Source organism: Ochotona princeps, chromosome 19, assembly GCF_030435755.1.
Source record: "Ochotona princeps isolate mOchPri1 chromosome 19, mOchPri1.hap1, whole genome shotgun sequence".
NCBI lineage: Eukaryota > Metazoa > Chordata > Mammalia > Lagomorpha > Ochotonidae > Ochotona > Ochotona princeps.
This window is the reverse complement of record NC_080850.1, coordinates 5,885,132-5,907,941: the sequence shown is the minus strand read 5'-3', so window position 1 is coordinate 5,907,941 and position 22,810 is coordinate 5,885,132. Positions and strand designations below refer to the sequence as shown.

The window sequence follows — 22,810 nt, the reverse complement described above, 5'->3', positions numbered from 1 at the left end:
TGCCTTTGAAAGGTGATCAAATGCCACCTAACAGCTTTGCAAACATCAAAAACTCAGGAACCCAAGTCTGTCAAAAACTCAAGAAAAGCTATGCTATTGACAGGGCTGGGCTGGAGCTCCTCCCACAAGGCCTGAGCACCAGGAACCAGGAAGGGACAGGAGCCCCCTATGGGGGAGCCTCTGGGGTGGGAGCTGAGGGGCTGCTGAGGCAAAGCGGCTCCAAGAGGCTTCTGGAGATGGCAAAAGCAGTCAAAAGCTATGTGTCAGGCGCCGGGGCGTGGGGCAACAGGAGAGGCTGTGTGCACAGAGATCTTTGGCACTTCCGTGGAAGGCTGGCTTTGTGGTCACAAGGACGTTAGCTGCGGATCCCTGGGAGGGGCCGCGGAGTAGGAGAGGGAGGGGGCTTTTGTCCTAACCCTTCCCTTCCTCCATGTAGCCTATTTCACAGGGGGAGAGTTCTGTGCTGGAAGCTAGCACCTGCAGTTTCTGGCAAGTTCTGCAATGACCATGCAGCACTTCTCCATGCCTCAGTGAACCCCATCTGTCAAAATGAGTGAAAGGAGTACCCTGGGTTCCTCTCAGGGGGAAACCAGATACAGGAGTGTGCATGAAAAATAAAGGAAGAAAACTATTCTACACATACCACAGCAGGCCAGGAGGCCACAGCTGGAAGGGACAGAAATCTACCTGGCCTTGGGGTCCCTGTCCTGTAGGGCACATGTCACTGCTTGCCATGCTTGCTTTGCTGGAGAGACAGTGCTGGTCCCTGAGCCACCAGGGCTGGCCATGAGACCACCTCAGCTCCCTCTGGGCTGCAAGTGCCATCCCCCAGGGGACCAGCATAGGAGCACGGAATAGGGCTCTGTGCCAACTGCCAGCTGACCCTGGCATGGAGAAGCAGGTGCAAAAGGGCTGGAGGGCTGGTGAGGTCTGAGAGCAGTAAACCCCTCACCTAACCATCGGGAGTCACCTGATACCTCTTGGTGTCAGGCCAGATCCCTTCTTGCTTTCCTCTTTCAGGGAGAAGAGCTCAGGCAGTGGAGCCTGGCATAACTGGGTTCCAATCCTCGCTCCTCCTCTTCCTAGCAGTGTGCCTTTGGGCTGAAGTATCCTCATCTTTAAAATGGGCATATTAGAAGGGGGGGGGTTGCGCCATGAATGCCAAGTGCTGAAGTCAGTGCCTGGCACCTACTGGCTATTCAGCAAAGAGTCGTTTTTGTAACAACTCTTGCCTAGGGAAGACAAAAGTGAAACATCCCATGTCAGGGGTGTGGAAGCTTATTAAAAAGCCATGCATGGACAGGAACTTGTGGTAGGGAGGTGACGTAGGATCAGGGTCCCATCTTGGAGGATGGGATGTAGGGTGGCCTTCCGGGGCTGCTCCTGGTAAAACTGCATCTGGTTGGACTGCAGAGGCTCATGGGTCTGAGGCTTCAGGAAAAGCACACTGTCCTAGGGCCTGGCCATAGAGTTGGCTTCCACAGGATGCAGTTCTGTCCAGTGCCAGGCATTTGGGAACCATGCAAGAGTCAGAGCAAGTCTTCATGAACCATGTGGTCTGCCCATTGCTGTGCCTCATACAAGCCACTAGAAACAGACCTTCTCTGGAGTTCATCTTCAGGGCCAGGTTTCACCTAGTCCCAGGGGACCCAGGACAGTCACTGTCCTACTGCCGCTGGCTGATAAGGCAGCGATACTGACGTGGAAGACAGAGAGCCAGGGTGTGGGTATCAGGGTGTGGGAGCCTGCAGCAGCAGGTGCTGTGATGGTGGGAATTGGACTCTCTGGGCTCCTGCTGTCTCAATGACTAGCTCTGCACCTGTGGGAGGGAAGCACCCACAGGCCTCTGGGTCTTCCTTCAAAGCTGCATGGAGAATGATAAATTAAGAGGCATATTAAATAGGTAGGTCACCAGCAGAGACAGCAAGCCACGGAGGTCGGGGGCAGCAGGCTCCTATGGCTTCTTGCGGAGATAGTTGGAAGGGATCCAGCCTTCCCAGGAAGGCGCCCCACTCAGGACCTGGCAGAACCACCAGCCACTGCTGTTCTTCTCCCGGACTTCAAACACTGTCCCCTCCTGGAAGCTGCTGGTGTCTGCATCACCTTCAAAGTTGGCCACAGCCACGTATATGGAGTCCCTGGAGCTGTCGGCATTGGCGAAGGCAGTGCTGGTGGCCGCTTTCTCTCTGCCTTCTCCTGCTCTGCCGGCAGCCGGCCGGGGACCTCCTCGCATGTCATCCTGGCTCCCCGAGGAGCTGGAGAGGAACGGTTTGGCTTTGGGAGGGACAAGCAAAGGGCGGCCTGGGCCGGGTGCAGCCCTACCATCATGGGCTTCACCCTGTGGCCCTCTGACCTCTGGGAGGGGCCTGGAGGATGAGGCTGAGGAGGTCTTCTTGGGCGGGGGAGGTCTCCGGGGTGGGACCACTGGTCTCTGCTGCTGAGTTTCCTGCAGCGGGACAGGCACAGCCTTGGGTATGGGGTCCGAGGTCTTGGCTGACCTCAGAGGAGCTCTGCACACGGCCTCCTTTGGGTTGAGTCCCTCTGGTCTACCCGGCCTATCCTGGGAACCTCCTGGGAGGAAGTTTCGGCTGAAGGCTGCATCTTGAAGACCCTCTCCGTCCACGGAGGGTTTCTCTGGGACCTTGGCGGGCCTGAGCTTACTCCTGAGGTTACAGATGTCCACTTGGTCTTCACCCTGAGGTGGCTCCGTCTTGGGGGAGGGAGCCGGTTTGGGCCTAACCTGAGGTCTGGACTTCAAGAAGGGGTTCTGGGTTGCGGCTTCTGGCTTCTCATCGGGTGGCAGCTCGGCTTTGGACTTGGACACAGGCCGGAGGTTGGGCTTCTTCACCTCTTTGGCTAGCACCTTGTGGCCGCACTCCAGCCCCATGTCATTTTTCAGCTGGAACAGCTTGCCTTTATCGGGTCGGGGCTCCGGCCGCCTGCTGTCCCGGGTTGGAGGTGTGTGCTTGGCGGGTATGATGGGCAGGATCACACCCGGGGGCTTGGGTGAAGAGCCCCGGAGCTGCTCCAGCCTCTGCCGCTCGCGTTCCAGCAGCTCCCCCTCTGACTTAATGATGGACTCCTTGCGAGGAGGGAGGCTGGGCTTCTCCTCCAGGTCTGGGTCGGAGATTTCTTCATAGCCCGCTGACGCAGACGCGTCTGAAGACGCTTTCCGCAGGATGTCCTTCCCACCCTTCCAGTCCTTGGACCAGGGCATTCCAAAGTCCATGGCCCCGTGCGGTGCCTCAGGCAGGGGCCGCGAGGGCCCCACAGCGTCACCTCCTGTATTATTCTCCATGGCAGCCACATCCCCGAGCCGGAGCTGGGCCACCTCATGGGGCAGGGGAGCCAGAAAGTTGGGTCTCGAGGCATTGCTGGTCTTCTTGTACTTGTCAATGAAGGTGGCGGGGGCCCAGCCTTCCTTATCCTCAATCTGAATGTACCACCAGCCGCTCAGGTTTTTCTCGATCACCTGGAAGTCAGGACATGGCGAAACACTCAGGGGGGGTCTGGTGCCGAGACCACAGCACTCCAGGGTGTGGGAGTGCCCACCTATACTCCAAGCTCTAAAAGCTGCAGATCTGTGGAAGCCAGCCACAGAGATGTTCCCATGTGCCAGGGTCATCTGTCGTGGGGTGCAGGGCCTTGCCCCATCCTGGATCCCCTCAGAAGCCATCCCCAAGATGAGGACTTGAGGATAGGTGGTTCATGTGAGAGAAAAGGTCAAGCAGAGAAAGTGAGCAGGGAAGAGGAGGGCCAATCTTGAACAAGTCCTTTCTCTGGGTCACTGCAGTGTAATCTACCAGGGACTCTCAGAGATACCACAAGGATGGTGCCTTGGCAGGCACTCACCTCACGACTCCGAGCCAGCCCCTCCCCACCACTGTGGTCCACTTCCTTCTGTTGGGCCTGCATATAGCTGTAGGTCAACCCAGGGGGGTTCAGGGCAGCAGCATGGCTGCTAGTTTTAAAGAAGCACCCAGCAAAAGGCGCAGATGAGTGGACTTCAAAAAGTGCGTGGAAAAGGAAACTCGAAGGTAATTTTATTTTGGTGCAAAAGCTTTCTGAAATCCATGCACTAACTACACTAACTATTTGAGGCTCCTCCCTGATATACACAAATTTCAAAGTTCTGCACCAAAATAAACTCATCTTTTAACTTTTTACTTATTTATCTGTAAATGTTTGTCTATTTGCAAGTCGGAGAGAGAGAAACTCTTTTAACTACTGGTTCATTCTGGATTGACTGCCAATAGCTGGGGCCGAGCCAGGCCAAACCCTGCTTCCCCTGAGTCTCCTACGTGGGTGGCAGAGGTGCAAGCATTGCCATCAGAAGTAAGTTGGATCCAAAGTGGAGCAGCTGGGACACAAACTGACACCCATATGGGATGCTGATGACACAGGACTGAAAGATTCATTTTATTTATTTGAAAGGCAAGTGAAAATACAGAGACAGGGAGGTAGATTCCATCTGCTGGCTTGCTCCCCTAGGGGCTCAGGCAAGGTAAAGTCAGGAGCCAGGAACTCCATTCTGGTCTCACACACGGCAGGAACCCAAGTACCTGGGTCATCATTCACTGCTTCCCAGGCACATCAGCAGGAAGATTAGCTAGGCTAAGTACATAAGATAAGTAGACGAGGACCCTGGCACAGAGTAGGTTCCTGCACCATCATCATCATCATCATCATGAGTCTTGAAGACAGTCTGGAGGAGGAACTATGGTAGTTCTAGAATGCTGTGACTCCACTGCCATTCCGAAGGCCAAGACAATGTTGAGAAGAACCAAGAAGCACAAGCAAAGAGGAAAACAGAGCATATGGAATTTATTATAAGAGAAGAACAGCTGATTAAGCCAAAAATGTCAGCAACATCCAGGGATCATTGGCAGAGCCTGTGCTGATGTCATCAAAGATTAAAGCAAAACAGTCTTGAGGATGGGAAACATTTGAGCTTCCTGGAGAAGAATGTTGGCTGAGCTTTTCACTGCCTCAGCTCAAGCACAAACAAGACCAAGGGCAGAAGCAAATGAGGAGGGATGGTTGTGGTTGTGGTTGTGGTTGTGGTTGAGGTGGGGGTGGGAGAAAGAGAGAGAGAAAGAGAGAGAAAAAGAGAGAGAGAGAGAGAGAGAGAGAGAGAGAGAGAGACTGTAAAACCTCCAGAAAATGCCAGGGGTCCACGAAGCCCCATGGCAGTCTCTGGACTCCAGTGCTGATGGATGGCATGCTGAAGGGTACCCGTTTCACTTCTGGACCTTCTGAACTGGGGAGTGGCTTTGGTGTTGACTGGTAAGTGTTCAGCTGGCCAGCATGCCCTAACAATGCTGTGTTTGCAAAAAGTGCCGGAAACTCATTGTTTTCAAGGAGAAAAAAATTTCATAATGTTTTCAGCACTCTGGGAAAGAAAGCCTTTATAACATGCATGCTGGACTTCTGGTTTCAGGAAAGAGTGAAGCAGTGAGTGATGTACCCGAGGGTTAGGAAAGTCGCTTCTGGGTGTGCTCCACAGGTTTCATTAGCCTGGAGAGTCCCCACTCTACACCAGACAGAAGCAGTGGGCTGGTTTACCCTTCTCTGGATCCTTTGTCTTGTTCTTAAAGGGCCAGTAAGGAAATGAGAATGTCTACAAGGAGAAACAGTGAGTGTGAAGGCTTGGATCAGAGATTGAGCTTAGCTGCTGCCACATCCCCTGATCTGGCGTTGGAATTCATAGAAGCAGACCAGCTCCTTATATATGAGGGGATCCTCAAAAAGCTCATGAACAATGCATATTATTTAAAAACTATGCTTAATTTTTTTTGCACTAAAATGAATTCATATTTGAATTTCATTCTCCATGACCTTTTGGAAGTCTCCTCAGACTCCGACTGGGGGGCTGCTTGACTGCCGAATCTTCGTACACAGCACAACAACTAACACCACGAGAAGACAGGCAATCACTATAAAGAACTCACAAAGGAGGAAAGAGATCACGAGCAACAATCACAAGACCTTAGGTGAAAACTAGTTAACATCCTTACAGAGACAAAGAAGGGCATCACATTGCTGGCAGATACATGAAACAAGAAGAGGTGACTGGGAAAAAGAATCAAGAAACGCTGTTGAAAATGAAAACTGCATGGGTTAAATTCAGTGTCTGAACCACTAGCCTAAACGCCTACTCTGGGAAGATTACTTTAAACTTGGAATTCAACACTGAAACACTCCTTGCAGACACTGAACTTCATATTGTTAAGAAGTGGGAATGGGACTGGTGTTGTGGTTCAGCTGGTTAATTGGATGTCCGCTACACTGGCATCCCATAGAGGTGCCAGTTTGTGTTCCAGCTACTCCACTTCCAATGCAGCTCCGTGTTAATGGCCTGGGAAGGCAATGGAAGATAGCATGACAGCCTGAGCCCTTGCAGTCAACGTGGCAGACCTGGAAAAGCTCCTGGCTCTGAGCTTTTAACCTGGCCCTACCCTGATCATTGCAGCCATTTAGGGAGTGAACCAGCAGATGTAAAATCTCTCTTCCCCACCTGGCTCTCTGTAATTCTCCAAATAAATAACTATATCTTAAAAAAAAGGGGGGTGGTGCTGGAGTAATAGCATAGTTGGCTAAGCCTCCACCTGTGGTGCTGGCATCCCATATAGGCACTAGTTTGAGTTCCAGCTGTTATACTTCTGATTCATCTCCGTGCTGATGGCCTGGGAAAGCACCAGGGCTGGCCCAAGACTTTGGGCCCCTGCACCCGCATGGGAGACCCAGAAGAAGCTCCTGGTTTCAGATTGGCTCAGCTCTGGCTGCTGCAACCATTTTAAGAGTGAATCAGTGGAGGGAAGATTTATCTCTGACTCTCCTCTCTGTAACTCTGCCTTTCCAATAAAAATAAATATGTCTTATCCATGCATCATTTTTTCACAATAATACTGACCATAAACTTACTTAAGAACCTTGGAAAGTAGTTTCCTAGATGGTAATTCAGGGTGGATATGGAAGGAAACCAATGTAAACTGGTTTCTTGGAGGAGTAGGAGGGGGATGAAGAGTGAGTTAGAGTTGGAGAGCCAAATTCAGTTAAAAAAAAAAAATAAAGGCCTTGAGTGCCTTGTCTGAGAGGGAGGGTAGATGATCAGCAGCCAGGCAAAGGGATGGGTGTTCCAGGCAGAGTGAGACGGGAAGGGCCCGCTGGACCAGTGGGAAAAACAAGAGCCCCCAGCTCAAGATGCAATAATTCTGGGCAAGCTACCAGTGCTCAGTACCAGGCCCAGTACCTAGTCAGTGTGGGCCAGGTTCTGGACATGCCCCCACCAAGTTCATGTGTTGGGAACTTCACGCCCAGCTTTATGTGCTATTTGGAGGAGGGGCCTTTGGGATTAGTTGCGGGCATGAGGTTCGGGCCTCCCTGGCAGCTCTCCTGGCTTGGGAACTAGCAGCTGGGTCTGTAGTGCTGTGGGATGCGCTCTGCCAGGTGACGATGCAGCAGGAGACCCGCGCCAGATGCCGACACCAGGCTCTAGGACTTCTCAGCACTGTCTGAGTCAAATCACTTCTATTCTTTGGGTATTTCGCTGTAGCATCCAAGGATGGACTAAGTGCTAATTGTGGGCTATTTGGCTTCTTCCTCTCATTTTAGAGTACATACAGGCCACACATGCATCTACCCTTAAGCCAGGGCAGTTACACAAAGGTGAACAACTTTGTACTGAGATAAGAATGATGACCAGGGGCCAGGCACATCCAGCACACCATGGGAGTTTTCTTTGCTACTCTTAATACTCCCTGTCATCAAAGGCTCATGACCCAGCTGGATGAGTTTATCAATTTAAAAAAATGCTGAAGCTGGTGCCAGAGTATATAGCAAGCTAAGCTTCCATTTGCAGTGTTGGCATTCTATATGGGCATTTGTTTGGGTTCACCTTCAACCCAGCTCCCTGTTGGTGGCCTGGGAAGGAAGCAAAGGACAGGCCAAGTTCTTGGGTTGGTGCACCCACGTGGGAGACCTGGAAGAAGATGTTGGCTCTTGGCTTTGGACAAACCCGAGCATTGGCCTTTGTGGCCACTGGGGAGTGGGCCAGTGAATAGAAGATTCACTCTCTGTAATCTGCCTTTCGTATGAAAATAAATCTCTTTTTTAAAAAAAGATTTATTTATTTTTATTGGAAAGGCAAAGATACAGAGAGAAGCAGAGACAGAGAGGAAGATCTTCCGTCCACTGACTCACTCCCCAAGTGGCTATAACAGCTGGAGCTGAGCCAATCTGAAGCCAGGAGCCAGGAGCTTCTTCTAGGTCTCCCACAAGCGGGTGCAGGGTCCCAAGGCTTTGGGCTATCCCGACTGCTTTCCCAGGCCACAAGCAGGGAGCTGGATGGGAAGTGGGGCTGCTGGGATTAGAACCAGCACCTGTACGGATGCCGGTGGGTGCAAGGTGAGGACTTTAGCCACTAAGCTACCACATCAGGCCTCAAAATAAAGAAACTTAAAAAAAAAAGAGCTTATTGAAAATCTGTCATAAGCTAGGCATTATTGGGAAATTGCTATCAACAGATACAGTTCCTGATTTTGAAGAGTTTATGTTCTAATGGAGAGAACAAACCACAAAATATCCACTCACCCTCCAGCAACCTACACACCTACGTAACCAACTGCTAAACAAAGGACCACTTTGGGATATCAGCTAAGGAAGGATGCACCTGCTGCAAGGGTAACTGGCAAAGACATCGTGAAGTGGTGGCAGATGGGCAGAGGTAGAGGCAGGGATCTTAGAAATAGCCAGCTCCTAAGGATTCCAATTCCTGGTCTGTGTTGCTATCCCAAGACTTACAAGATTCTCTTTTGGAGGCTTAGGAACACCTTCCGGCTCTAATCCCAAGGAGAGAAGAGAAATGCAAGCTTGATGCTGGCCTTTACACAGGCAACTTGGCAGACAAGCAGAGGGAATGGCAAGGAAAGCAGGAGAAGTCGGGGGGCGGGGGGGCGACGAGGAGGTGGGAATAAAAGCAGCCCAATCTTGAGAGCTGGGGAATCGATCAGGGTTTTTCTGAGGCCAAGGGGAAAGAGGCAATGGTACTAATGAGCCAGGGATTCCCAAAGCAGCTGGGCTCCTGAGAGGGGAAAGCTGCGGGAGGCGATCCCAAGTGGAGTGCGAAAGCAGGCCCACTCACCTCGACCTTCAGGCCCGCCTGGAAGCTGATGCCGTCGGGGATGGTGGTCTGGAACTCGGCGATGGTGTAGTACTCCTCTTCCACTTGCGGCGGGATAGGTGGTTTGGGCAGATGGAGGCCGCGAGGCTAGTGTGATTAAACACAGGGCTGGCTGTGATGGACTGCTTGAACCTCACTGAAGCGGGCCATAGGCCAGGGGCACACAGTCACCCTTGAGTAGAGACCCTGGTATGCCTGGTCCCATTTTAAGAAACCAATTGGAGGGCCACTCAGATGGGCATCTCCTGATGAGATCCTGTGGGCCCTTCAACTTGAGGGTGACCAGAAAAAACATGGCATGACTATTTGGAGCAAGATGATGTTCTCCACATGGGAGCTGGTGAGGACTGTGGAAAGAATATCTGGGTTGGAAATACTGATGATGGGGGCAAAACTGGGCAAAGTGTCCCCCTTCTGGAGCCTCATGTTTGATTCCTTGTGGAATGAGCATATCATTATCTACCTTTCGGAGCTGCTGTAAGTACTAGTCAGCTAATGTAGGAAATCACCAAGTACACTGGAATACAGTAGGTGCTCAATAAGCAGAACACTTAGCAAAAGGCTAATTTTCCCAAGCAGAGGTTGGGCATCTCTTAACTGAAATGCCTGGACCTATCAGTATTTCAGATTTGGTTTTTTTTATTTTTTTATTTTTTTGGTTTTTCCTTTTTTTTTTTTTCTCTTCAGATTTTTAAATGTTTGAACCTATACAATGGGACATCTTGGGGAGAGTATCTAAGTCTAAAAATGCAATTAATTTGTCATTCATGCACACCTTACACACACAGATTGGGGGTCATTTTATGGGTTATTTTAAATCATTTTATGCAAGCAACAAAGTTTCATGGTATGAAATGTTCCATCTGTGGCATCAGGTGATAGCTCAAAAAGTTTCATATTTAACAACTTCTGTATTTTGGGGATAGGGGTCCTCCCTGGCATGGGGTAAAAAGGCAGCCTCACAGATTTTACCACGGAGGATAAAAGCAGAATGCTGGAATGACATCACAAGCTGCGTCCACCTCCCACTGAAGCTTGGGCCACCCACTGTCTGATCTGACAAGAGCGATCTAAGACAGTGACAGGTGGGATCAGGAGGCAGGGCCCAAGGCCTGACTGTCACTAAGACATGTTGGGACCTGGGCAAGTAGCTCTATCTTTCTCGTTCTCATTCCTTTCACCCATTCAGGGGACCAGCGGCCTCATCCACTGTTGTGTGGACAGGAAAGAGAGTACCCCAAGAAAGAGCAAGGGTGTGTGAGTGGTCAGTGGACATTCCCGGAAGGTTACAATCAGCGCTCCCTACCCCCGTCCAGCAGCAGGAGTTCACTTACAATAGTCATGTCCCGACGAGGAGGAGGTCTCTGCCTCATCTTTGGTGATCCTGCAAAGGAATGAGATCCCATTTTATTCCTGGGCAGTGGTCTACAGATAAAATCCTGGTGGCAGTAGCTGGGAAAGATCAGTTCCCTTCTGCAGACACTTAGCCGTTGCCTATTCTTGGGAGGGGAGGGCAGTTAACACGCAGCTGCTGCCCTGATCATGGGCACAGCGTGAGTGGCTCGTGTTTGCCCAGGGACTCTCCTCCCATGGCTTTTCCTGGCTGTTTTCTATGCAGGCATGAGAGGAGATGGTGCCGGCTCCTTGAGCACTGCAATGGCCCAAGCACAGAGAAGGAGCTCAGCTCAGCTAAGCTCTGAGGACGGACCCTTTTCTCCACTGCTGTATACAGCAAGCAGAGCGTGTGCCTCCAAGGGGCAGTGGTACAGATGGTCACTGACAACGTCTGTGGGTCTTTTGATACATGGCAGCCATGGGAGAAGTGTCACTGTGGCGGGTTTTGTGCTCTATAGCAATGCACAGTCACACTGATCCCTGGGGCTGATGACTTTATGGATTTTCACTCTGGAGTTGGGCTAGCCTAGCTCTGAATCTCAGGATCACAAGGAGGACTCTACAGTGGGCCAAAGCTCTGGGCTCTAGGAGGTCTCTTTGGGTGTTATGGTCCACCTAAAGGGGGAGCTGGACATTTAGCGTGCACAGCATAGTACTACTCCCTCAAATATCCATTTCCCTGGGTTTCTATTAACATAAACAACAGCAGAATTTTAGCCAAGACAGTGAGCTTCCTATCTAGGCTCCATTTTTCAGACTGCCTTGCAGCTAGGTGTTTCCACGTGACTAAGTTCTGGCCGATGGAATGTGAGAGAAAGTGAAAGGTGTGTAGTTTGGGTTGTGTCTTTCATTTTTCCTTGCCTTCTTTCCTGGCCCTCCTGGCTTGCACGCTGGACTCCCAGGTGAGCCATCCTGGGCCAGGTGGAGGAGAGCAATTTAAGTTAGACACAGTATTAACAAGACTTGGTAATGAAACTCTTGGCTGCACAGAGCTGCCAAATCATCTTTAGATATCTATGTAGAAATAATTAGCTAGATAATCTGAGCCACTGTTACTGGGTATATAAATGCAGGTGTTAGTAGAGCCTTTGTTTTGGCACCAACTTATATCCCAACAAAGACATGTGGATGTGGACATTCACTTGTCCTTCTGTATTACCAGGAATGTCCCTGCACTGTCGGCCATTATAAGTTAGAATACAGAAACACAGGGCTAGCCAGAAACCCTGCTGTGGCACACAAGACAACACTGCAGTGTGCATGTTTTCTCAGGGCAGTTAAGCAGAGAGAATGATGTTTGGCTGAGGATTTGCAAAGGTGACTGCCCCTTGGCAGAGATGGTCAGGGACACTACACCTCTGTGTAGTAGAAAGCTATTTCTCAATGGACCCCCACTTCCTTGGACAACCTTTCTCAACGGACAGCCACTTCCTTGGCTCTTGCTGCCAGAGTCTTGGATGCGACCCAGATGCCAGTGATGAACCTTGCACTCAGGTGTGTGGGGACCATAACACGGCCAAGTATGTTGCGGAAGGCTTTGCAAGGCAAGAGGAACAAAATACTATTGTAGTGAACTCATGCAGGGCTAGGCTCTTCCTCTCCAGACTCAGAAATGGAGAAGGCAAAGGTCCTACTTCCCTGGGTTCAAATCCCAGTCCCAGCATTTACTGGTTGGTGTTCTGGGACATGTCACCTCCTCTTTCTGATTCCTAAACTCTATAGAAAAAACCAGGTAAGTCCTTCATGGATGGCTAGGAAGGACCAATGAGACTAATTAGAAGAGGGTTGGCACCTAGTAGTGGTGTGAGCATCATGAGATGGTGGAGAACCATGACCAAGGATAGCAGAGCAATGCCTCTTGACTCAGATCCTACAATTTGCCAGCTGAATGATCAGGAACACATTCCAGGGCTTTCTGAGTCCCTGTTTTCTAACTGCAGGATGGTGTGGGCAAGGGGGAGTGAGAGGGGAGAGCAGGGACACTATGCAGATAAGGGAGCACGCAGCCTGGCCCACAGTAGCCCCCAGGAGCTTTTGGGGGTGTGAGTGTTACTCACTCTGCTTGGAGTCCCCGTCTGGCCCCAGGCGGCCTTCGAACCGGCCATCTCTCTGGTTGTTGAGCAGCTCTTTCTCCCTGCCCACTGCATTCTGTTGCCGGGAAACACCATCGAGATCCAGGGCCCCGGAGTGGGAGGGCGAGCCGAGGCCAAGCTTCGGGGGTAGGGGTTCCCCACTGCTCTTCTTCAGGTATGAGGCGGGGGCCCAGCCTTCTTTGCCTTGGTACCTAGAAGGAGGAGCAGGAGGAAGGATGCTGGCCGTACTTGCTCTGTCAGGTCCCAGGGCAGCAGTCACACTTTAATACGTCTGTGAGTCAACTTCAGGTCCCCACAGCAGGAACCAGGGACTACAACTGCCTAGAGCCAGAGGCCCGCAGTGATTCACTCCCTCCAGGTGCAGCCTGAGGGCTTTCCCACCTAGCCATCACGGCTTGCAGTCTCCAGACACCCTGTCTTTGACCCCTCCAGCCTCCAGCAACCCTTGGCTTGGAAAGTCCTTTCCCCATTCCTTCCTGCTGAACACTTGCTCATCTTTCTGGGATTTGCTTGCTGTCTTTCCTCCCTCCCCCTGCAGAGTCATGTTGTCTTCTACACACACTGTGACCCAGTACTTAGAAGGGGATGCCTAGAACTGTCTCCCCAGTTAGAATGCAAGCTTGGGGGGGGTAGGAATGCAGCGGAGTCAAACAGCCAGGAGCAGGCTCACAGCCATGGCACTAGGGCATTTCCTTTGTCAGCTCTGTCCTAAGCATTTAGAGCTACTGATGGGATCAAATCCAGCCAGCCACAGTGGGGAGTCTTTGCAGGCTGAGTAATCCAATAGTTTGAAGTTCCATGTGCTCCAAAATCAACATTTGGAGGAATGGCCTGAAAATTTCACACCTGACTTCAAGAAATGGGGTGCAGGTGCACTAAAAATATTATAGATCACTGTCTTCAAAGTGTGCATGAGACAAAGATGGATTTTGTGTTTAGATGTGGGTCCCATCTCCATAATAGCTCATGTGCATTCAAATATTCCACAATCTGAAAAAAAAATCTGGAAAAAAAACCCCAAAAATTCAGAACAAAAAACCCCCTTCTGATCCCAAGCACTTCAGACAAGGGACACCAAAGCTGTATCAAAACCTCTGTGTGGGGCCCAGCGTGATGGCTCAATTAGTTTAGTACTCCCCTTGCAAGTGCTAGGATCCCAAATGGGTACCAGTTCATGCCCCAGCTGTTCTACTTCCCATCCAGCTCCTTTTTTATGGTCTAGGAAAGCAGCAGAGAATGGCTCAAGTCCCTGGGATCCTGTACCTGTGTAGGAGACCCAGAAGAAGCTTCTGGCTCCTGCTTCAAACTGGCTCAGTTCTGGCCATTTTGGCCAGTTGGGGAGTGAACCGGTGGATGGAAGATCCTTCTCTCCGTAAATCTGCCTTTCCAATAAAAGTAAGTAGCTCTTCAAAAAAAAATAATCTATGTGCATATATGTTTGAAATCATTTAGTTATTTATTTGAAAGGCAGAGATCTCTCATCAACCAGGGCTAGGCCAGGCTGCATTTAGGAGCCAGAAACTTCTCGTATGTATCTCCTATGTGCGTGATAGGTGGCAGGGATTCAAACATGTGAGCCATTACCTGTTCCCTCTCCAGATGCACCCTAGCAGGAAGTTGGAATGGGAGAAGAAGTGGGACTCAAACCTAGTTACTCAGATATGGGATGCAGGTGTCTCAAGTAGCGTCTTTAACTGCTGTGCCAAACACCCACCCTGAGATCTGTTTTAAAGGGAAGCAGACTGCAGCAGAGATTGTGTGTGATGCACAAGATTACAAGCTGGCCTGTAGATTCCAACCCAGGCAACTGGGCCACTGTGCTCTCAACCTCTGTGTTTTGTGGCATATTTCCAGCAGCCCCGACTCCTGGCACAAAGCCGGGTGCAGGCAGGCAGGGCAGGACTCTGTCCCTGTTGGCTAACACCCCTTCAGTATGGGAAGGAGGCAGGTCAGGGCTAGACCCAGCGACTAGCCACAGCTGGTCATCACAGAAGAGTGGAGTGACACCCTGACAGATCAGCTCATGGTTCTTCCATAAAGGAACTCATTGAGTTTAATGGTCAGCTTTCTTTCTCCCCCTTTTTTCCCCCAAGATTTATTAATTTTTCTTGGAAAGGAAGATTTACAGAAATAAGACATAGAAAAAGATCTTCTATCTGTTGGTTCACTCCTCAAATGGCTGCAATGGCTGGAACTGAGCTGATCCAAAGTCAGCAGCCACAAGTTTCTTTGGTTTCCCACACGGGTGCAGGGTCCTAAAGCTTTGGGCCATCTTCCACTGCTTTCCCAGGCCACAAGCAGGAAGATGGATGGGAAGTGGAGCATCTGGGACACAAATTGGCACCCATATGGGATCCCAGTGCTAGCAAGAGGAGGATTAGTCAATTGAGCCACTGCACCAGGACCTAACAGTGAGTTTTCTCCATGGCAAAATTCTGCACAAAAGCAATGACCAGGGGCCAGTGTGGTGTCATAACAGGTTAAGTCTTTTCCTTAAGCACCAGCATCGCATAAGGCACAAGTTTTAACAGCCAGCTGCTCCACTTTGGATCCGGCTCCCTGCTTTCCCTGTTGCCTGGGAAAGCAACAGAAGGTGGCCCAAGTTCTTGGGCCCCTGCACCCACTAGGGATATGCAGATGAAGCTCCTGGCTCCTGGCTTCAGAGTGGCCCAGTTCCAGCTGCTGCAGCCATTTGGAGAGTGAACTAGCAGATGGAAGATCCCTCTGTCCTTCCCCATCTCTTCCTGTAACTCTGCTTTTTGAATAAATAAATAAATAAATAAATAACACAGCTCATGAGAGACTTCTGCAGTGGGAGACCAGCCTTGCTTCCTGGTGTGACTGCACTTTGCGGTTTGGTGGGCTAGCTGCAATTACTCACCGACTCCTGTGAAACCGCAGCCCCCAGCCCACCCAATCAGAGCAGGAGGCAGCGTGCACACCTGATCTTCCACCAGCCTTCCAGGTTCTTCTGGATGACCTCCACCACAGCCCCCCTGAACAGGTCCATCTCATCCTGGTCACGAGCTGTGTACGGATAGATGACCGTGTACTTCTCCTCTGCAGGGACAAAGACAGGGTGCAGTAAGCGCAGGATGCAGGGCGGTTAGGGCAGGTTGTCTGTGACCCAGGCCAGGCCCTTGTGCGAGGTGGGAAGGTTTCTATGCACCCCCAGGTCCCCAGGCAGGCCTGGGCAAGCAGCAGCATGATGCAAGACAAAGGGTTGATCCTCAAGTCCCCTTGCCACATCCTCATCTTTCTCAAAGCTATGTGTCAAGGTCATGTTCTGGACTACCTCATCCACTATTCCATCCTTTTGCTCTGATGGATTTCCATCCCCTGGTTTCAGGACACAACCTCTGAGTGATTTATTTTTACCTGGACTTATTCACCGTGTTTTACTACTAGGACGCTGAGTGGCTGTTTAGACAAAGAGCAAGACCCGCAGGTCTGGTGGGCGCCACCTTGCCGATCTCACCAGTGGGGAGTTCAAGGTTTCAGGTTGAAATTGCTATCATGGAGGGGACGACCAGTATTGTCACTACCAGGCTGGTAATTGTGGGTTTTGTTTTGCATGAATACATTCCAGCCCTGCATCTAACTATGCCTGAAGCTTCAATTTCCATGCAAGTGAGTGGGCTGTAAGTCACTCGGCCCTGAAGCCATGCTCCTCCCTTCTCCCTAAGAGTGGCCTCCAGCTGTATCCCACACACAGCAGCTGGCCCAGGAGGTCTTGCTCATGGTCACATCCAGCCACAGCTCTCCAGAGAGTAAGAAAACAGCTCAAACATGGATGTACGTCCCGGGAGGACCAGCCAGTGAGACAGAGGGCTTTCCTGTTATGGTGACATGTCAGCCTCTGAGTGAGGACTGTGCCAGCTGTGTCCTGGTGGCCATGACTGGGAGGCCGGTGCAGGCCCCAGCTCTCTGGAAACACCCTTCTAGCTAGCTTGGCGCCTTGCCCCACTGCTGCAGACAGAGGCGGAAAAGCACATGGGGTGTTTATTTACTGATTGACTTGGCCCGCCGACCTGCTTGGCGGGGCTACACTGACTCAAGCTGCACAGATCCGGCATTCACCCTGGCCAGCTGTGTCCTCCTTGGCGGAAGCTGCCCTGAAGCTATGGGCTGGGAGAGGTGCATGAGGGGTGGAGGTTGGGAGTAGGGGACAGTTCCACCCGGTGGACGGATGCACGGAAGTTCTGTTTGGTCTGGGTGGGGAGGTGGAGTGCTGCCTGCATCCTCAACTTGAGTGCAGTCAGTCCTACTGGCCTGGAGCTCCTGAGACATTGCTTCCTCTCCCTCTCTGGATTCTCCAGCACCCACGAGACCACTCAATAAATGCAAGCAGAGTTCAGGGTACAAGACCTTAGGAACTGCATCATGGGTGTCTTCTGAGGTTCCCAGCCTTGTACCCCGTTGCCCTTTCCTTGCTGGCCCCGCTGGCCTCTCTCCATGTGGTCTGAGCAAGGCATAGCCCATTCCTTCCTGGAGGAAGTCAGTGGTGACCCTGGATGGGTAACTAGGATTGGCTTCACAGTGACCCCGGGCAGATGAGTTGGTGCCAGTCTGGAGCTCGGGCTGAAGGAGTAGCTCTCTCTTTGGGGATGATCACCGGAAGGTGTCTGGTGCTCCCGTCATCTTGAAAGGATGCAGCCAGCAGCAAGGCCGAGAACAGAGCAGCAGGTGGACGTTCAAGGAACTCCAGATCTTCATGGCATCTCCAAGGTCATGCCTAAGCTAGGCCTGCTCTGGGCTCCTCAGTCATAGGACTTTCCCCTTTTCTGTCTCACCTGGCTGGTGGGGGCTTCTTTCCCTTGCACTCACACGTACCCAATGAACGAACAGGTTCCCCGGTGTGATTTTTGAAGCTGGGAAACTTGCCAACCCTGAGGCCGAGACACACCCCGCCCAATCAGGCTGGCTCCTCCCACAGCCACATGCCAACCGTCACTCTCAGGAGACACACACGACACCACCGGTTTCCTCACATGCAGCAGGCACGGGCAGTCCGAGGGCTGGGCGGCTCATGCAGATGCAGGGACCCGGCTCCCAACACCACATGGGGAAGGAAACGCCGAGGCAGGCACCTGGGCGCCAGCTGATAGCATTCAAGTCCCCCAGAGTCCGGCGGCGGCCTGCGGGCCGGGGCAAAGACCAGTACCTCCATGATACTGGTGGACAGCATGTAGAGGGAAGGGCAGAAGGCAGAGGTAAGAAGACAGCACTCCTGGGGCCTTGCAATAGAGGGGGAATCTGGCAGAGGATGCATTACTTTGGAGTCTATCCCAAGCCCAAGGTAACTTAGAAACACCCAGTTGCTGAGTATTCACCTTGAACTTGTGTGAAGAGGTGTTCAGTAGACACGATTCCAACATGACTGGAAGAGGCAAGGGAACAAACCCACGTGGCAGAGGAAGCAAAAATATTACACATCTTTAGGAAAACTTTAGGAAAGCTGGGAGAGCTTGGGCAAGGCTCTTTTGCTTTCGGAGCCTTTTTACCTGCGTGTAAAGTGGGTTGACCATCAGTGCCTTGCAGAGGCACAGGGTGGGCACTGCTGACTGGCAGAGAAGCTGTGGCTGCAGGGAGCATGAGCACAGCAGGAGCCCCTGACAGGAGGGACTCTTGCGGCATCCACGGTGGCTCAGCCTGGGTGCTGGGCGTGCCCTCCTCATGCACGTATAGCAAGACACTGCTTCCTCTGCGGGGCCTTGACTGTCAAACCGAGCCAGGCTCTGAGCATGAAATAACCCCCTTCTCTTCACCCTTTCTGCTGATAAACATAGACCAAGGGTGGCTTTGTGCTCACTCAGGGGTGCCCACAAAAAGCCAAAGACCTCATCCCTAGATTTGGTAGAGCTGGTAGGATAATAACTTTTTCTGGTTATTACCTATCATTTGGGCTTCTGTGCATGTGGGATCTTTTTATATTTTAAACATTCCATAGGGGCCAGCATGATGGCATAACTGGCTAATCCTCTACCTGCTGCGCTGGCATCCTATATAGGTACCAGATGCTCCACTTCCCATCCAGCTCCCTGCTTGCGGCTTCGGAAAGCAGTCGAGGAAGGCCCAAAGCCTTGGGACCCTGCGCCCGTTTGGGAGACCTGGAAGAAGCTCCTGGCTCCTGGCTTTGGGTTGGCTCAGCTCCAGCCATTATGGCCTTTTGGGGGAGTGAACCAGCAGATGGAAGCTCTCTTTCTTTCTCTAGCTTTCCTCTCTCTGTAAATCTGCTTTTAAAATAAATAAATAAGCAAACAAACAAATCTTCGTAACAGGGGTAGGAATTTTGACTTGGAGGTTAGGAGGCCCCCATCTCTTATCAGAAGGCCTGTGTTCGATTCTTGACTTCAGCTCTTGATTCCAGTTTCCTGCTAATGTGCACCCTGAGAGGTGGGAGTCATGGCTCAGACAGGTTCCTGCTACCCACATGGGAGATCCAGTTGGCTTTCCAGCACCTGGCTGTGGTTCCCCCTAGCTGATGTGGGCACCTGGGGAGTAAACCAGTGGATGAGAGTTCCAAACGAAAGAAACCCATAACCTGTGTGGGGTTTTCAAGCAGTTCATGGAAAATACGTAGTATGAAAAAACACCGCATGCATTTCACAATGTTTTGTCCCATGATAATTTACCATTTGATCCCATTTTTCATGAACTTTTTGAAGCCATATTTCCATTTTCAGTGGTAGCTTCAAGAGGTTAAGTCATTGGCCCAAGATCACTTGACAGTCAATGTAATCAAGTTCTAGAACCTGTGTTTAGAAGTGAAAGAGAATGCCTACTGCTGGTGTGGAGGGAATTGCCACTCAGGACACCTGGAGGCAGATCGGTGGCAAAGAGAAGCCTGCGGGGTGCAGTGACAGCAGCGCCCACGTTGGTGCCCGGACAGGGCCATTTTGCCCAATAGAGATGGCAGAGATCCTTCCCCAGCAGGGGTCGTGTGCCTTGCCACGAGCCAGAGGCAGTGCCGGCATCCTGACACCAGAACGCGCCTAGGAGGGAACAGTGAGTGTGGAGAGGAGGCAGGATGGGGGTGGTGGGAGCTGGCATCTGGAGACAGAGGTCGCAGAAGAGGACAGGAGAGGAGGAGGTGGCCCTGCCAGGGCTGTGGTCGCACAGTCTGTCCCCAGCACACGGGCTGGAGTTCCTTCCTACCTTCTTCCGGCTGCAGAGAGAACTCATCCTGCACGCCGTCCTGTCCTTCGAGACAGGTGGCAGGGACCCAGCCTTGCTCTTCGGCCGTGCTGACGAACCACCACCCTGCGGAAGAGAGGATGCATGGCGTCAGGCTCCTGATCCAGTGCTCAGCCCTGGGTTGACCATGGCCCAAAGCCTTGGGACCCTGCACCCTCGTGGGAGACCTGGAAGAAGCTTCTGGCTCCTAGCTTCGGATTGGCTCAGCTCCGGTCATTGCGGCCACTTGGGGAGTGAACCGGCAGATGGAAGATCTTTCCTCTGTCTCTCCTCTTCTTTGTATATTTGACTTTCCAATAAAAATAAGTGAGTCTTAAAAAAAAAAGTTCACGGGGAATGTGTATTAAAATGAAACTAGGCATGGGCTCCAATTTTTTGACACAACAAACTTATTTTGAATTTTCTTTTAAGGAAATACCTTAATGTTTGTACTGCCCATACCCTGTTCTCTCCCTTTGCCTGCAAGGGTGTGCAGTGGCTGCTTTGTGGCTAAGGAAGGTAACAGGGAGTGATCCCCTACTCTGTACCACACAGAGGCTTAGCCACTCTCTCTGCTTTCTTTAATTTCCTCCTTACAACTGCTCCTCAGGGAGGCCTTCTGTATTTGGCAGAAGAACACGTGAATGGTCAGGTGGGAATCCCAGACCTCTACCCATCTCCATTGCACCACCTTCTACCCCAGGCCCAGCCTGTGCAGGCAGCCCGGGGGCCCGAGATGGCAGCTGGGCCAGTGGACACAGGTGCTGTGTTAGTCCCTCCAGGGTGCAGCACTGATGGAACCTTCTGGAAGACTCCAGGGGTGACTAAAGGTAAATCAAGGCACAACGTTCCTGTGGAATGCTCGACTGTGTCTTGAGCCTCAGAATCAGCCAGTAACGTCTGAGCCAACAGGACACTGGTGAGCCGAGCCCTGTGGGACTGACCAGCATTGTCATTGTCAGTTTCCCCTTTATTAGAAACTTCCTGAAATATTAGAAACTTCCTGCACCGGTTCAGGAAGTTTCTGAGTTCCCAAGGCTTTCCTGCCCCAGGGGCTTGGTGACAGTGTAGGGTGGGCAGGGAGGTCATCTCTTTCCCACCTGACTCATTCTTCTCGATGATGTCCACCACCTGCCCCACGCTGAGACTGATCTCCGAGCTTTCCTGCTTCTGGTAATTGGCCACCACCACATACTGCTCCAACACCATGGGGTCCACCGAGGTCAGGTCACCTCCTGTGGACAGGAAACACAAGCAGATGTCACGTGCATATCCCACTGCCCATGCATAATGGAGTATGGAGGGTCGGGAGCACACTCCAGACAAAGAAGCTAGTGCAGGACTCAAGGCCAGGGTGACCTTTGCTCATTTGTTTACTCAACCCTCAAAATACATCAGTGACGATGCAGGTGGGTGTGGTTACTACTAAGATGTGGTATCTGTACTGAAGAAGCTGACTGTCTAGTGGGAAAGTTCACTTATTTCTGTTAGTCCATCTGCCAGCATTCATCCAGTCAAACATCCATCCCTCCACCATCCTTTGAACCATCTTCCCATCCATCACCTATCCAACTAAGCATGCATCCATTATCCATCCCAAGTCACTTGGCTATGGATTCACGAAGGCATCGGTGGTGTTCTAGGTACTCTAAGGTGCTGGGATGCAAAAGGAAATGACACAGATATGCTTCTCAGCCTCAGGTAACTCAGTCTAGGTGTGCAGACACTTGGGTATCTAAGTATGAGCTGGTGTTGACTGAACTGCTGGGAACAAGCAGGATGCTGGGGAAGTGACTGGAGGGGAAAGACGGTACTTTATTAAGCACACAAGTCAGGAAGTCCTCCCTAAGCAGCTGCCATACAGCAGAGACAGACACCACAGAGGGGACAAGTTATGGGGAGAATGGGGCAGGACCAGTACCGCCAGACACTGATGGGGAAGTGCCAGGAGCTTTTGTGACTCAAAGAGGGCTGGGTGGCTAAAGTCTGGTGGGTAAGGAAATGGTACTTACAAATGACAGTCCAGAGGTTAAGCATGAGTCACTCATGGCTAGGCTGATATGGTCCAAGTAAGACATTTGGATTTTGTATGTGTGTGTGTGTCTGTGTGTGTGTGAAGACAACTGGCATGGTGGCAAAGGCAGCACTTGGCACTACATCCTAAATCAGAATGCCTGCTTCAGGCCTTGGGTATACCACCTTGGATCTAGTGCCCGGCTAAGGTAAGCTCTGTGAGGTGGCAGTGATGGCTCAATGATTTGAGTCCCTGCCATCCACATGGGAGATCCGGATGGACTTCTATGCTCTTGGTCTGGCCCAGCTATGCATCTGGGAGAGTGAACCAGAGGATGGAAGATCTCTTCCAAATAAAACAAGAATCTATCAATAAAAATTTAACAACATCAAGTTGGAATTCTTAAGCAGAAGGTAAATTAAGGGTTTTAAGAAAGTGACATGATTTATACCTCTAACAAGAGAATTCTGGGATGCTTGCAGTATCAGCATTCCATATGGGCATTGGTTCAAGTCCCCACTGCTTCACTTCCCACCTAGTTCCCTGCTCATGTGCCTGGGAAAGCTGTGGAAGATGGCCCAGCTGCTCGGGTCCCTGCACCCACACGGGAGACCCAGAAGAAGCTCCTGACTCCTGGCCTGGCTCAGCCTTGGCTGTTGTAGCCCTTTGAGTGTGTGTGTGTGTGTGTGTAATGAATACACACAGAAAATCTTTCTCTTTGACTCTGTCCGTCATAGAAATAAGACAAGTCTTAGAAAAATGATAGAATTCTGGGAGTACCATGGTGGTTAAGACTGCTTAGGAAGCTGGCACATTGGAGTGCCTGGATTTGCTGCCCAGCTCTGGCTCCTGACTCTGGACTGCTGCTAACACCGGCTCTGGGAGGCAGTGAGTGGTAGCTCAAGTTCAGGGAGTCCCTGCCTTTCCCAGGGAAGATCTGGATTAGGTTCT

General features: G+C 51.4%; 1 protein-coding gene across 1 annotated transcript in view; it reads right to left on the bottom strand.

The window, feature by feature from the left end:
- Positions 1-948: 948 nt before the first annotated feature.
- Positions 949-22,810, bottom strand: part of SH3PXD2B (SH3 and PX domains 2B) — a 91,462-nt gene continuing 69,600 nt past the window's right edge. The window contains exons 7-13 of the mRNA XM_004587423.2: positions 20,946-21,080; positions 19,828-19,932; positions 15,612-15,729; positions 12,634-12,860; positions 10,516-10,565; positions 9,143-9,268; positions 949-3,472 (exon numbers count right to left, since the gene is read on the bottom strand). Coding sequence (XP_004587480.2) covers positions 1,955-3,472; positions 9,143-9,268; positions 10,516-10,565; positions 12,634-12,860; positions 15,612-15,729; positions 19,828-19,932; positions 20,946-21,080 — 2,279 coding nt within the window. The 3' untranslated portion in view covers positions 949-1,954. The remainder of the gene's footprint in view (positions 3,473-9,142; positions 9,269-10,515; positions 10,566-12,633; positions 12,861-15,611; positions 15,730-19,827; positions 19,933-20,945; positions 21,081-22,810) is intronic.